This window comes from Lepidochelys kempii, chromosome 6 (assembly GCF_965140285.1).
Source record: "Lepidochelys kempii isolate rLepKem1 chromosome 6, rLepKem1.hap1, whole genome shotgun sequence".
NCBI lineage: Eukaryota > Metazoa > Chordata > Testudines > Cheloniidae > Lepidochelys > Lepidochelys kempii.
Window position 1 is genome coordinate 58972389 of NC_136385.1, and position 15939 is coordinate 58988327.

Here is a 15939-nt window from a genome sequence, read left to right on the forward strand (position 1 = left end):
TCAGAGTATTTCTCCAGTTTAAGATCATTTTGAATTCTCATCCTGTCCTGAGACACACTCGAGAATCCAGAAAGCAGCACCCTCCAATAAAGAAATTGAGACAGCTGTTAAGATATGCACAAACCCCTCATGTAGGTTCCAGCCATCTTGGGTCATCTGAAATGCTGGGGAGAGGTATGGCATTTTAATGAAAAGGAGACTCCAGAATGGGGGATCCTTTGTTACTGTGAGACACAAGTTTTGTTTTTTGATCACCATGATGTGTCACTGCCTTTGTCTGTGGTCTCATGCTGTATAATCAACAATGCTGGGTCTTGTTCTTCCCAGAGCTCTAGCCAGGAGGAACAAACAATTTTTTCCCTTTTGAGTTCTTTTGGGGGCAGAGTGTTGAGGTATAATCACTCCTCACTTGAGAGCTCTGTGTAGGAAAGCAACTTATATAGAGTCACCACAGTGTTAGCCCCCATGCTGTAGAATTATCTAGAGCAGTTTGTTTCTGTAAGTCCACCCCTCTGTGTCGATTATTTAACTCTTAAATTACTGTTGCGAGTGCCTGGGAAACAGCCTGCGTGTGAAAGAACGTTGAAATCTATTTTAAAAATTGTAAATGTTCCTTTTATTAGATAGTGGAGCTAATTTATCCTTTATTGCCTATTGTAATGCTTTTTATATTGAAAGGATTTTTTGTAATATAAACCAGAACATGAGCCTGAAGCATTCTGCAGAGGTTGTGTGCATTTCTTAAAAAAATAAATAAATAAAGGTATTGTGACAGTGCTGTGGGACATCTTTAATTTTCACTATTCACATGATTGGGGGTTTTTTATGTTAAGTACAGTCACTTTTCTCACCAAAGGAGGAATAAACTCAGATAAGATGAGGTATAAACTGAATCCAAAAAACCTAAGAGACAGGAAAGGCTGGCTGGCCCAGGGAGTGGCAGTGGGACTAGAGAGCCTTTCTCCTCCCCAGTGCCAATGCTGGCTTGCCTTGAGGTCAGTAAGGAACCTGCTTGAATTTTTAGCCTCCCTCACCTTAAGTTTTGGGCTGTAAGAATCCAAGGTTTTGGTTCTGCCCATTGCAGACACAGGAACCATTTGGAGAAACCCACTCTGTAACTGCAGGCTCGTCTCTGTTCAGAACTCAGTCACCTGGAGAATACTTCTCTGCTGTGCAGAGGGCTGTACAAACACCTTGCAATGCTGTCCCCCCCCCCCTCCGTCAAGGTAAGTCAGGTTCATTACCCTCATTTCAGAGATGGGGAAACTGATGGCTGGAAGGTGAAGTGACTTGGCCAAGATCTAGCTAGTCAGTGGCAGAGCCAGGATTAAAGCCTAATAATTTTTGCCTCCCAACTGTGTTCTTGACTGCTAGCCTGTGCTGCCACTTAGCAATTGTCCTCATGCTTCTAGGCCCAATCCCTGTGAAACTTCAGCAAGGTGGTACTGCTGCTGCCTAACCTACCTTAAAAGAGTGGAAGGAACCACCCAGCAGTGACTAATACCTGGTTCCTCTCTCCTGTAGGATTTAATTCTAAAATACAATTGTAAACTCCCCCAGTAAAGCCCAAAGTGAGGCAGCAACCCCTTGCTAGCTATACGCTTCTGGCAGTGCTGCGTGGTATTGCCTGGATCCTTCCCTTAGAAATAGCCACAGTGCTCCAGCCCTGATCCCTCTCACTGTCCCTTGTAGAGTCAGCCATGGGTAACTAGTGATTGCTAGGGAGGATTGCATACACCTTTTCTCAGACAGGGTACATCTCTCTCTACATTAGAGCTGAGAGGTGTAAATTCCAGTACCCTGAGACAGCCCCACTGCAGCTTAGAGAGAGAGTTGATCAAGCTCATACTCTGACTGGAAGTGCAGCTACTGCAGCATGGGCTAGCCAGCTTCTTCAGCCCTATCTAACCTTCCTGCTCTGGTGTAAACATACCCACACAGGCATGGGACCACCTGATGTTCCATATACTCTGTCCTCATCACTAGAGCATATTAATTTGCAAATGACTTCCCCCCCCACTGTTCCCTCCTTGCCCCAGTCCCTAGGGCACCACTAGGACTTGGTTACAAGATTTTAAAAAAAAAAAAAAAAAAAAAAAAATGCTCTGAGCATTGCAGAGTAGGTTGGTTTTAATGCTCCATTCTATCCATCTTCCTGGGAGCAGGCCTTTAGCATTGAATTACCACTCAGAGCCACCACCCCCCCCCACCCCTCTGCTCTCTCCAGCTCACTGAGGGAGTAACACACACCAGAGGACAGAATCATTGTGGCAGCTACCCATTTGCTCAAACACTTGAAATTAGAGCAGCAAAACCCTCTTCTGAACATTCCCATCCAGGAACCAGGGAAGGGGGCTGGGGCTTCAGATGCAGAGGTGGTTCACTGCCATGACAGGTTCACAGGTGGGGCCTTCTGACAGTGGTTCAGAGCTAAAGCCTATTGAGCTATGGTGCATTGATTAATACAAGCTCAGCCCTGGTTGCCCGTGGTGTATGCTGGGGGCAGCACTTTTCTACCCCCCCCCCCCAAAGAAAGATACTGTCCTCCTGCCTGCCTATTCCTGCTGAAATAAAATTAACCCAGGATCCACATAGTTACAGGTTCCATTCCAGACAGTACCCCTGAGGATCATGATGAATTTTAACTATATACATGCTCTTCTACTGGCCAGGCTGGAGAGTTACAACACCTGCACCATTAGCAAGTAGCTTAGGGTCCAGAGTTTTCACCCCAGGCTAAGTGCAGCAAGAGGTATCAAGTTCTTTTTTTCCAGTCATCACATTTAGTAACCGCTCCAATATTTTCAGTATTCCCCCTTGACCCAGACATTGCAATACACACAGCAGACCAAGTTCATGCAGCTGTTTGTAAATGCCAGAAGCAGGTAAACAGGCTTTGGGGGAGAGCGGTAGTGAAAATGCACTAGGCTTTACTATGAATGCTCAGTGGATGTCCATGTTAACTTTAATTAGGGATTTTTTTTCTGGCTACTGGGGCCCTTAAAGCTAATATTCTTCAGCAGCCACCTCAGTTCTCATTCTCAACAGCCAGGAGCCTGCCCATGCTCATTCCAGGGCTGTCAGCTCTACTCCTGTGCACATACTGGTTCAGCCCAATAGCTCCCCCTGTTGGTGCATAAATAAGTCCATGCCATCTAGCCAATCCTTCTGGTTTCAGTCCAGTGGAGAACAAGCAGCATAGTACTGGAAAGCGTGGGGGGCAAGGTACTTTCTTCTCCAGGATTGTCACTAGAAGCATAGAAGAACCAGTCCTCCTCAGCCTCAAGAGCAATAGGAGGAAATGGTCAGAGAACAGCAAAGTCCTAGAATGCCTGAAAAGGCACAACAAGTACTTTTATCCCATCCAAATAGGATCCTGAAGACAAGACCTCAGCATTTGGTCCTTTTTTCTGCTGAATCCAAAAGGAAATTGGTACATTAGGAGTGGAGAAGACCAGCTGGCTCATCTAGTCCCTCACTTTACTAGAGTAGATTCACACAAGTAGCCACAGACAGTGATTTAGTCCCTGCAGTCCTCATTGGCACAAGCCTTTTAATAGCGATACAGCTCCACAAGCAGTAGCAAAGATGGGTGCTCTAGCATAGACAGGACATAAGGAGTATTTTAACCATGGCCTTATCTAGACCAAAGTAGGGGACTGGTTAAAGTGGCATTGGCTGATCTATGCTAGAGCACTCACTAGCATTACCCACAGGGGAACTACTGCAATAGGAATTAAGGAAAAAAATACAAGCAGCAGCAGACTATATACCAAACTTCCAAGACAATGAGGCTTATTCATTCTTGGAGACTATTCAACAGCTCTTTACATTTCTCCCCTAATGCAACCCAAGTGTTCTTTCTCCATCCTTTTACACCACTCTCCCTCGAAGAGATCCACACAAGATTTGGATGTAGCTTGGCTGTGTTTCACGGGACTGTGTTGGAAAAGGGAATAAAGATGCCACCCTCTTTTCTTGCTGTATTTAACTCCGTGTGTCCTGCATTCCTATAGGATCTGTCAGCACAGAGTAAATACATTGGGTGTTGTCTCTAAAAAACCACGACACTACCTGATTGGAGCTGTGTCAGCAGCCCTGCCTTAGGGGGCTGGCCAGGATTAGTTCTGAAATCTGCTCACTAAAGGGAGAAAGGCTATAGGTGTGAGAGCAAGGCAAATGAACAGCTCCAAGCCTACAGGAGCTGGATTGAGTCCTTGGCTGGCTGCCTTTGCTTCCTCTCCCCTTTGGGATTCAGTTTGTGTGTGCTGCTATCATTTTGTGCTTTGCTGAAAAGGTTTCTGAGTTTGTGATTCCACTGGCCAGCTTCCTCCATTGTCCACGAGCCTGACTGGTCCTTACATCTTGTCAGCCTTCCCTGCTGTGTTCACTTGCCTTTTCTAGGCAGAATATGGTAGAGGAGGGGCTGCAGAGGTCAGCTCTCCCCCTGCACTTCATGTGGCAATGGTGCCAGCACTGGGTTTGCACACGGATTCATGCTGGTAAGTGGAAAAGAAGGTAATTGCTTTAGAACAAGAAGGAACCACCAAAAAAAGAATGCAAAGTTACTAACAGAAACCCCGACTCCCCTCCCCCAGAAAGCCTCAGAGATTAGACTTTCTTGGGTCGCCGTCCAACTTGGTAATAATAGTAAACGGTGATAAGGATGAAGAAGATCCGGCTGGTGAGGAGGAGCATGGCACCTGTGGATATCCGGCCACTCTCAACAAGGGTGATGGTGGTAACTGAAGGAGAAGGAGGGAGACAAGGCACAGGTTGATAGTGAAATAACAGAGTACATTTAAATACAGTGCAGTTCTCTAGTGCCCTTTAGTGAAGATTCTCAAAGAGGATTTGAGAAAACTACAAGACAGCCTTGCAATTGCTATCCATCAATCTGTTTGTCTGCTTCTAACACTGCTGCCCCACTACATCATTCACTGACTCATTAAGCAACTGATTATATAGCTTAAAGAAATAACACTGGGGCCACATTCAGCATTGGAGTAAGTTACATATGGGGCATGGACAGTGTCCCATGTACTGTGCAATTTCAGTCTCAGAATTTGCCATGGCATTTACCCCTTGCCCTACACTAATAATCATTTAAAATTTCACTTAGGAAAAAGAAAACTATCTTCAGGCAGACAGCCTGAAATACCCTACTCTGGGTAGTTCTGAAACCTACCGCTGACTGCTTAAATAGCGAGTTTGTTAATTTCATTGCTGTTTTTTTCAAAGCAGAAATATTAATAAAATGTGCTTCTCTCACAAACACACCCCTCAGTAGGTAACAAGTTGCAGCTATGCCCTGCCAGAACCTGCCACTTTCCCCCATGGCCACTCTACAAAGCCGCCAATGCGCTGTCTATGCAAGAAACTGTGGCAGATTGGAAACCATGTGTGAACCATGTAAATTTAATGTAATTTACTATCAGAGCATGTTGTCCCATGTCTTATTCATGTAATAAAAATCCTCCATTTTAAAGTAAGTGAAGCTACCATAGAATTTCCAGTCTGCCACGCCAGAATGCCGCAGAATCAAGGGACCTAATTGTAGAACTTCGCTCCAGCTTGCTGTGGAGTGCCTGGAATAAGTGGGCTGGGAAGTGGGTGTTTGTGGTAAAATAGAGCTGGGTAGACCAATGGCATTCCATAGGTATGCACACAAATATAACTTCCTGCCCATGAAGAAGGAAGAGGGGGAGGGTGGTGGAAAAAGAAACAAAGAAGGATGTTTAAGATCCTGAGCCTGATTCTCCGCTGCCTTGTGCGGTCATTTATTTTGTTCCCGCTTTCCACAGGCATGCTACTGTAGCAGCCTAGTCCACTCTTAAGAGCAACCAGGCCTATTCTGAGGCAGAGCCTATTTCAGAACAGCTGCTTGGGGCCTGTACCGGGTATTATCAGACCCAGCTGGGAAGCAGTCAGGTGAATGATGAGCAGCTGATGTCTGCCAAGGCTGAGAGAGACTGCTATAGAAAACAGGTTGCTTCCCAGGCAAATGGTCTATAGGCAACCTGGGGAAGAGCTGACTGGAGGCTTTGGCAAGGAAGTCCCTGGGTCAGGGAAAAGGTAGCTATTGGATTTATATTGAACTGTTTGAAAGTTGTTGGGACAATCAACAGTAGCCTGCAGAAAGGGCCTGAACAGATGCAGGGTGTGGCATTTAAACCCTTTCTGGGCTGGTCAGCAACCCCACTGGCCTATAGCTCCTCTTGTGACTTTGTAGTGCTTTATGCCCTCTTTGCCCCCTTGCTGCACAGTTTGTGGATAACCACATAAGAAGCAAGGTGGCAGATGCTGTGCCCTGGAGGGCTGGGTATTATGGCGATGGTCACTCTACAAGTGTCAGACTGCATCGACGACTTTGCCTCCTTTACTGTATCCTCTCTCTTCAGCCCTCTGACTGGGTAAGTTTCACTCACGCTGAACACCAGAGGCCCAATTATGGTCTCTGCTGCACTACAGTAAGTCTAGAGACCACCGCTAAATTCAATGAGGGGACTCCAGATTTTCACCAACGTAAATAAGAGCAGAATCTTTCCCCCCACTGAATGCCAGATCAGTGCAAGTTATACTGCTTTGCCATTTACAGGATTCCCTTCCTCCCAGGCACTTGTGTGGGGAAGGGATATCCTATCACTTGGCCAATCCCCTCTGCTTTCCGCCCCACCACACCCTCCAGTAGAGCTACTCACCTAGGAACTGCACCCCAAAGTAACAGGCTTCTGTCAGCAGGGTCCAACGGATGACTACCTTCTCAGATGTGTACAGGGCATTCCACATGATAAGGGAGAGACCTGAGACAAGAGCACATAGAAAAACTGCTTCACAGGCTGAGAGATGTTGCAGGAGAAAGGGGCAGCTCAGAGACCCCTCTATGGGGAATCTCGGAAGTAACAACAACTAATTCATGGGGCTAACACTCATAGGCATGATAGAGCTGTGCTGATGGAACTGAGTAATCTACTGTGATGGCCCAAAGTTACAGATGGGGTTGCTGCAATGTATTTGGATGGATCCACCTTCCAGGCTTGACACTGCTAGAGTGCCCCAACCTGAATCCTGTAACCAAGATTGTCTCCACCACACCTAGATAATATGGTAATGCATGCACTAGAAATGCAAACACTACAAACGTGATGGGATGGAGAGGGGGACTAGAGCGACTCATTGTGAACAATCCCAGTGTCAAAGAGGTTGTTTACTGGGACATAGGTATTCATGACATCCCAGTATGGAAGAACCACCTGCAGCTCCGTGCCTACCACTCCATGTGACTCACTAAACTGCCAAACTCCCTCTCCCAAAATCCAGATCTCAAATAGGCCAACTCTAGTAATAAGCTTTTTGCCTTGCATGGCTCTGAGTCATGTTCATGCCTTTTCCAGAAAGCACCACTGTTCAGCAGCCCTGAGACAGAGAGAATGGAGAAGTCCTGTCCTGACCTTATTGTCCTCCTTGTTGGAGGAGACAAAGGGAAACCAGAGGCCAACAAAAGGGGAGCTGTATCACAGCACTGGGATTTTCAAGAGCAGGCTGTGCTTCCATTCTGCACCACCGGGTGCTGCTACAGGCTAAGGAGAGGAAATGGGCAGCGGATAAGCTGAGAACAGGTTTCCTTATGTACCAGAACCCCTGATTCTGCTACCTACCAGGCACAGTACCCGTGGGTGATTCCTGCCACCATTTAAAAACAAAACAAAAAAACACCACACGAGACCTTGCACTTGGATGCACTGTAATAAGCAGACGGGAGGGAGAGCTCAGTGGTTTGAGCATTGGCCTGCTAAACCCAGGGTTGAGAGTTCAATCCTTGAGGGGGCCATTGAGGGATCCGGGGCAAAATTTGGGGAGTGGTCCTGCTTTGAGCAGGGGGTTGGACTAGAGGACCTCCTGAGGTCCCTTCCAACCCTGATATTCTATGATCATCTCTCCAGCCATCACTCCCTCTGTCCATTATCCTCAGCATCCCAGAGATGGATTCAAAGAGTGATCAGACGCTGTGGGTATGATCTGTGTTAGTTTAGTGCTAGTGAAAGACAGTACGGCAGGCTTCTCCCCTCCCTACTATACACGCCACCCTGAGAGTCTGAACTTCCATAAAACCAATCTATTCATTGGGGTCACTGTGCTGGATCTGTAAAAGCGGCAAAGAGTCCTGTGGCACCTTATAGACTAACAGACTGCATCCGACGAAGTGGGTATTCACCCACAAAAGCTCATGCTCCAATACGTCTTGGTCTATAAGGTGCCACAGGACTCTTTGCCACTTCTAATCTATTCATTGCCATTCCCAAGAGAAATCTGCCTAGAGTCCTGTGGCACCTTATAGACCAAGACGTATTGGAGCATGAGCTTCTGCGGGTGAATACCCACTTCGTCGGATGCAGTCTGTTAGTCTATAAGGTGCCACAGGACACTCTGCTGCTTTTAATCTATGCATTGTCATTCCCAAGAGAAAGTCTGTCAGCACTATGTTTTCCCTAAGCCTCCCACCTTCAGCTCCTCCACCCTCCAGTTTTGCTGCTTCCGCCTCCTCCTCCCCACATGGCACTGAAAGAGGGCTGACTCATGTTCTGCATCTTTCCATGCTTGCTAAGGCTGGAGGTTGCAGAACATGGCGCTGGAGGAGGCAGCCCTGCTTCCCCCAAAGACTCCAGCCTTGTCCCTCTGAGGCAACCGCCACACTGGAACAGGCCAGTGCCTTGCCTAGCCCAGTACCCCCATGTTCTGCGTCAAGGCTAGATGGGCCATCTAGCCTTGTGTCCTCCACCCCCTCCTGCTGAACCAGTTCTGACTCATGGCCCTTCCAGTCTAGTATTCCATTTCTGGCAGCTTGCAATCTCCTCCCCTCACACTGTGCAATACAATGTTAGAGACCGTATGGAGGGAGGGGGCTTTCTTGATCCTAGAGCTAACAAAAAAATCCACTTGATGAAGGTGCATTTACCTGAACATTGCCTGGCTCTGTCCTACCCAGGTCTGACATTAGGTCTGGTACAGAGCTTTCCTTTATCCTCCCCATTAGGATTCTTCACTCAGAGCTTCTCAACATCTTAGTTAGATGTTAGTCCCACAGACTGAATCTCTAAGCTCAGTCTCAGCATTACTTACTGAGGAGGGCTCCTCCATACAGCCTGATGGGAGTCTTGCTGTTGACGGATTCTTCTTCAAAGACGGCGTCATAGAGCTGATCAGGGAAAGTGAGAGCCTAAAAGGAGCAGGAAGGAAACTGAGGGAATCTCAGTTGCTCTACATGAGATCGGGTCACTTGAAGACAATAAAAGTAGAAGAGCAGCAGCTCCCCCTGGGTTGGAGACACATACTGTAGAACAGGGGTGCTACCTGTGTTTTGGGTCACTTGGGGGGGGGGGGGGAGAATTAGAGAAATGAGACCCCTGCTGCCAACTGTGGTTTTATGAACCTGCTACTAGAGGCTGGGACTCAAGTGTTAGGAACAACCTGTCAGGGAAGCTGTTGGTAAAATTAGTTAGAGAGAGACAGCTGATCACAGGCCAGGAAGAGAAAGCAGCAGCAGCTTTTGGAGGGTAGTGATGATGCCTAGGGCCATGGAGGTTGCTAGGTGATGACTTTGGCAGCACCGGGTTGGGCTCTTTCTGGGAATGGTTCTCCCACTTACCATGATGGCGACCCCAGAGAATACGATGGCAGAGACGAATTGCCAGACCCTGCATGGGAAGAAACACAGATCAGAGGCACAGAGATTCCCCACACTCTCACTCTTCCATCTGCCCAAGCAGGGTGGCCCCAGGTATATCCCAGAGGACACCCCCACCCAGGATATAGGGCAAAGGGAATTCAGTTTGTGATCCTTTCTTTATGTGGATGGAGAAACTGTCTTTGATTAGAAGCAACCAGTATGGAATATAGATAACCACCAAGGGATTTCCTGGCTAGCTGGAACACAAACAGTTTGGGGCATCTGACTGAGGTAGATGGTAAAGGCCTCAAGTCAGCTGGGCATTTGGGGCATGATTGATTTCAGTGGTGCACAATGGAGGAAGGACAGGTCTCCTTTGGGCATCAGTGGCTAGGTTAATGGGCTGGAGTATTGCACATTCAGTTTTTCTCCTCTTCTAGGCTTGTCTATAGTCACAACGTTTGATTTAGTAGCCAATAAGGGCTGGGCACCTGACTGGACATTCCCATCAGCTATAGGACCAACCTAGAATCCCTGGCACACTGCAACTTACCCCCAAACTCATCAGCTCATACAGTCCCACTACTTACTTTTACTCATTCAAGACTCCCACCCTGACACATTTGGCAAACCTTTCCTACAAGTTTCTACTTGTAGCCAACAGGCTGCACAATCTCCCAAATCCTTGTAGTCTCTTAGCTTGTGTGGTCTTGAAGGAAGAAACCTGCTCACAGCTGCCTAAAAGTTTCTACAGCTTAAACAAACACCACACCGGCCTCCTCCCCCCCACCCACCAATCCCTCTCATAACAGAGGCCCCAATGCACCTTGGGACCCATGAATTAGACTCACCACATCCAGTCCACACCTGGGACACTGCCTTGTGACAGAATTCTCAGGTCCACAGCCAGCCCTGGAGATTTCTCACCCCCCAGCAGTGGTTCAGCAATAGCTCAAAAGGCAGGGTTTGCCCCTTTGTATTTAAAAGGGGCTATATCCACATTCAGAGCCCAGAGATAATCACTGAGGCAGAGACCTAACATAAGATCCCAGATGATGTTTAATGCCAGGGGCTCTGTTCTAGAACACAGGGGAGACCCTCTTAGATACCATACAAGAGTACAAGTCCCCACTTGACACCCCCACAGATGAGGGACTCCTATGCCCAGATCCTCAAAGGAATTTAGGTGCCTACCTGCCCTTGATTTCAATGGAAGTTAGATGCCTAATCACAGTTGAGTGATACCTTCATACCACCACATAGCATACAACTGGGACAGGCCCATCAAAGAGGTAGGGACGTCACCATGCCTCACACAAGTGAGAAATCTGCTGTGCACACTGAAGTGTGATACTCTACCTACCCACCCACCCAGCACAGGGGACACAAACCACCCATTGGCAAAGGGGACATCACCCAGTACACCCCCTACTGCAGAGGAGACATCCACACAAATACTGCATGGGTGAGTCACCTGTCCACCTGAGCCCCTCTTGTTCAGGGTCGTCATAGGAGTGCCTGTACAGCCACCTGGGCTCATCAGCCCAGGTGCCTTGTTATAAGAAGCATCTGCCTCCCTGACCATTGTGTTGACAAGAAGCCCCAAGGGCACCCTTCTGTGGCTAGTAAGGCTAAGGAGGATGCAAGGCTGCAAATGTGAATGGGGAGAAGGTATCAGCCCAGGTAAATATTTAAGCCCAAGATGACCCTTAATCTCACAAGCCTCATCACTCAGACTCTCCATGGAAACTTACCTGAGCCCCAAGGGTTCCCGCACAGCAAATTTTATTTCATTGCCCAGGACTTGACTGATCTGAAATTCAAATGAGAACACGTGAGGTGTCTGAACAGCCTATCCCCAAGCTCCTGCAGATAGTGTCCATCAGTCTGAGGAGAGGGCACATATCCAACCCTATGGGGAATCTTACCTCTGGGTGGAATCTCTTCCCCCTCATCGAGATCTGTTGGCTCCCTTTGGTAAGTTCCCAAAGGATCATTTGATTATTTGGAGCCCCACCCCCTAAGAAACTCCTTCCCCCCCCCCCCCCCCCCCCATGGAACATCTCCTCTTACGGGTGGGAGGGAGTAGCTGTCTGTTTGCACAGATGGTGGCTGCTGGCTGTGGAGAAATATGCATGGGGCCATGATTCTCCAGCATGTCCATTCTGTAGATGCATTCCTTCACTAGAAGCAGAGCCCCTCATAGCTCCCACTCCCCTTAAAGTGTTCTATTCTGTAGACCACCAGGAAGCATCCTCTGACCACGGTTCAAAAGCCACTCTTCTAGGGGTACCCCCAACCAGATATAAGGTATGGGGAGCTGTACACCCTTAGGAATTATGGATTAATGCAGGTAGACAAGACAGGCCACTCCCCCTGCCGCCAGCATTATCCCTATTCCCTCTGTGATTTCACACTATCAGACTCTGGCTAACCCCAATAAAATAACATTCTCTCTCTCCGTCCCAGGCAGGATGGGAGCTTAGCTGATTGCAAAATGGCAGCCATGTTTGCCTGCACAGTTACCAAGGTGCCTCCATCTCACTCAGTTGGGGAGGAAAAAACAGCTTTGTGTTCCATTCTGTGTCATTTCCTGCATGTAGGGAAAGGCATGGGGGAGGCCCTCAGGGCCAGAGAGAGCTACTTACAGCTGTGACAAGTTTATGCAAGTACTCTTTCCCCACCCTCCAGGGCCAGACTAGTCCCAGATGGTGTTCAGAGACAACTCTCAGCAGGATAAAAATGTTCCCAGGGAAGACTAGGCTGAGGTGGCCTTCCAGAAGAGCACAAAGCAGTTACCTAGATATGGGTTTTTTTTTTTTTTTTTTTTTTTAAAACTACTCCATTCATCCATTTGTAACCCAATCCTCCATGGGCACCAGGAGTGTCTTATAAATAATTGCACTAATTTCTGAGGTATCTGCATTAGATTATGCTGAGTGGATTGACTGGCTGTGTGCATAAAGCCCAAGCTTAAAGTCACCTAATGGGTGCCCTCACAATAAAATTCCAGCAGTGGTTTAATAGTTTAAAGACAGTGTTCATATCCATTAATGTGAAAGCAGTTTACAGCCAGCCTTAGCACATCAGAAGAGCATAGTGCACAGTGCTTAAATTGCTGCTTTATTTTTGCCACGATAGCTCATCTCCATGATTTACAGAAGTCTGAGGAAAACAGCCACAGCATTCTCTGGCAAAGGGGTTCTAGAAATTAAAGTAGAGGTGGAAGGGGCTCAGAGTGAGAGGTCAGTGATCCCGTCCCATTATAGTCCAGCCGACTGTCAAATATTAAGTCTCCGTGAGCATTTTGGGTACATCTCACCCCCGGTCAATACACCAAGACTATCTTTTCCTTTTACATGCATAGATTTGTTTTCAGCCCCAGACAAACTTATTTACACATCTCTGCACTGGACATACCAACGCATCAGACTTTTTTCTAAATACCCAATTCCAAGGGATCATTTCCTGTACAGGTTCCCACCCAAGGAAGTGTTGCCGTTCTGCCTCAAGAATTGACAAATGCTCATTTCCTTCCTTGCTACGTCTCACAATGATTCCAAAACACTTAGTTGAATTCAACTTGCAAAATTAGAATCAGGAACTGGCTTTGATCGGCTGCGTGAGTCAATCCAATGCATCTCTTCCAAAACAGAGGTCATTTGTGAAGTTCAGAGCTGGGTTTGAACTGTGAACACCCCCAAAGGTTTGGGTGGGTTTGTATCGGGGATTTTGATTTGCACCTGCCTCTCACATTAATGAGCTTCAACTGAGCAAGTCTGAACAGATATAACCAACTGGACAGGCCTTCCCCAGCTCCAACATTTTGAAACTTATTTAGATAAAGGGGGATCCAGATGGAATTAGAAGTGGACAATGATCTAATGAAAGTGACCTGATACCGTATGTCTTTTTCCATCTCTAACTCCTAAGACTATGGGCCTGATACTCAACCACAGTTAAGTCCTCTTTGTGCAGCTCCAGTGACACTCCTAAAGGGGCAAGTTGGGGGTTCTTCTAATGGAGGGGAAGCTCCAAGTGATATAAAGTTACCCAAGGCCCCTTGACTTCCCCTCCATATATGGGGCATTGCAGGGCAGGCTTAGAAAGGAAATATGGAGCGATAGAGGTGAGAAGGGGTGGGGGATGAGTGTACCGCTCTGTCAATCCTGGACCAATGTTATGAGCCCCAGGGGGACCATTCCTGTGGCTGCTCTGACTTATGTCAGGCTGATTCAGCCCCATATGGCCCTGATATCGGGGAGGTATCTTAAAGCCACCTGTATCTCCCCAACTCAGCTGAACCCAGCATGAGCTCAACTGAGAATCAAACCCAGTGACTAATTCCTTCAAGCGACTGTCAATCCCTGCTCTTCAGTGTCTTGCAGTCTCTGGCTTTTGCAATTCCCTGTCAAAAGCTTCTATGTTATTGCTCTTACACAGGCACTGCTTACTATGGAGAACTCTGTTTCTGTATGAGCAATACAGTGTGTGTGTGATGAAGCTGTGTGTCAGCATGAGCAAGGGGGGGAGATTGGGGGGGAGAAATGGATGGATGTTTGTGTCTGACTGTGTTCTCAAAGAGAATATAAACCACCCACAAAGTTATGTATATTCCTAAATTTATAAAGCATTATCTCTAATAAGGTGAGAATAGCAGCTTGAAACTCCAGGCCCTGCCACCCCCAGAGGCCTGGCAATTCCACCCACAGCTGCGATTCTACTGTATGCCACACCAGATGTAGCTGCATCTCAGTTGCAAAGCACTTCCTGAAGGGTTTGCTGCACCAAAGGACAGTGAAAGATTCAAAGAGTCACCGAGCCTCCACATACATGCTCTCACTGGATGTGGGTTCCAGTGATTATTATGGCACAAAGATAATATGCTGTGGTGATTTGGGTGATGGGCTATTCTAAATGTTGCAGCTAAGCAGATGCTAGGATTTCAGGGATCCCAGCCTAGTTTTTTTTACTGGTCCTCTGCCTTTCCGGACATCTCTATTTCCTCTTTTCTCTTGCCCTGAGCACATTTTCCCATTTCCCCTCCCCTAAACACACTTCTGTTGTCTTCCTCTTTCCTGCCCTCTTCATGTATCTTACTCCTTCCTCTCGCCCTATCACATTTCAGGTTGCTTCACTGATCAGGTGGTTATTCTACATTCACAAAAGTTTAGAAATAGGCATCTTTTTCCACAGGACGGGGACCAAGCCCCACCATCCAAACCAATCTTCCTCTTAGTTCAACTTGCATCAGCTAGAGAGGTCTGAGCCTCAGAGTCCAAATACCAATCCAGAATTTTGGTTTGGTCCATCCTGCATGGTTCACATTTGAATTTCCCCAAAGTTTAGGGTGTGTTTGGATGTGGGGATTTTGCTTTGGGTTCCTCCCTACCACCACCCACTTGTTTTTACCTCAGGCAGGGGAAGGGAGAACTGTCAACTGAGCCTCATCCCATTATCTATCTGGTCTTTGCTATTTCTTCTTCTTTTGGACCACTCCTGGGCAATGAAATGTCTCTTTAGTAACCTTTTCATTTAGCTGCATGCCACTAGAGATTCCTGATGCAGAACATCTCCCAGCTTCTCACCTCCACAGGTCTCTCTGCAAGTCTTTGTTACCAGACCATTGCAAACATCTATCCTGCCACAAAGAACATCGGGTTCAGAGATGGGTTGCCAAGTTGTTCCCACACTGCCGTTTCCTCCTTCCCTTCCCATTAAAAACAGTTTGGCTCAAGTAAAACCAGCACGTTTGAGCCCCCTGCACTGCCTGGAACCAGTTTTCCCTTCTTTGTGTGGAGACAGGTCAATGACGGGCACAATGGGGGAGGGTGGTGCAAGTTCTCCAGTTCTCACTCTCCTCAGGGACACCCAATGTCTGACCCATTGTAAGAGGCTCTTTCAATCCCACTTTTCCCTGCTGTGGGGCAGCCAAGAACACCACCCCTGCTGTCCCTCTGTTTAGGACCATCCAATTTCCTCACCCCATACACCCAGAATAGTGTTATATTATTACAGTGCATGGGGGTGAATCTTACCTTAGACCTATGAACTTCCCCATCATCATCTTCCCCTCCAACTCCCAAGATCTTCCGTGTCTTGAGTCGGCTCACCAGGTCTGTCTGGCTATGCTTCTTCATTAGAGGTGGGGGTTGCTTGGTTGCCATGGTGATTCACGTGCAGTTGCTGACTTCGGAAGAAACTGAAAGGACAGAGGAAGTCAGAAGTGCTGACAAGAAGCATCTTTCATGGGGTTAAACCCCTTATGAGGG

At 47.4% G+C, this 15939-nt stretch overlaps 1 protein-coding gene across 3 annotated transcripts in view; it reads right to left on the bottom strand.

Moving 5' to 3' along the window:
* Window positions 1-766: 766 nt before the first annotated feature.
* TP53I11 (tumor protein p53 inducible protein 11) overlaps window positions 767-15939 on the bottom strand; it is a 45306-nt gene continuing 30133 nt past the window's right edge. For all 3 annotated transcript variants that reach the window (XM_073348082.2, XM_073348085.2, XM_073348084.2), the window contains exons 2-7: window positions 15706-15869; window positions 11422-11480; window positions 9647-9695; window positions 9121-9217; window positions 6702-6803; window positions 767-4745 (exon numbers count right to left, since the gene is read on the bottom strand). In XM_073348082.2, the coding sequence (XP_073204183.1) occupies window positions 4612-4745; window positions 6702-6803; window positions 9121-9217; window positions 9647-9695; window positions 11422-11480; window positions 15706-15834 (570 nt within the window). In that variant the 5' untranslated portion in view covers window positions 15835-15869 and the 3' untranslated portion in view covers window positions 767-4611. The remainder of the gene's footprint in view (window positions 4746-6701; window positions 6804-9120; window positions 9218-9646; window positions 9696-11421; window positions 11481-15705; window positions 15870-15939) is intronic.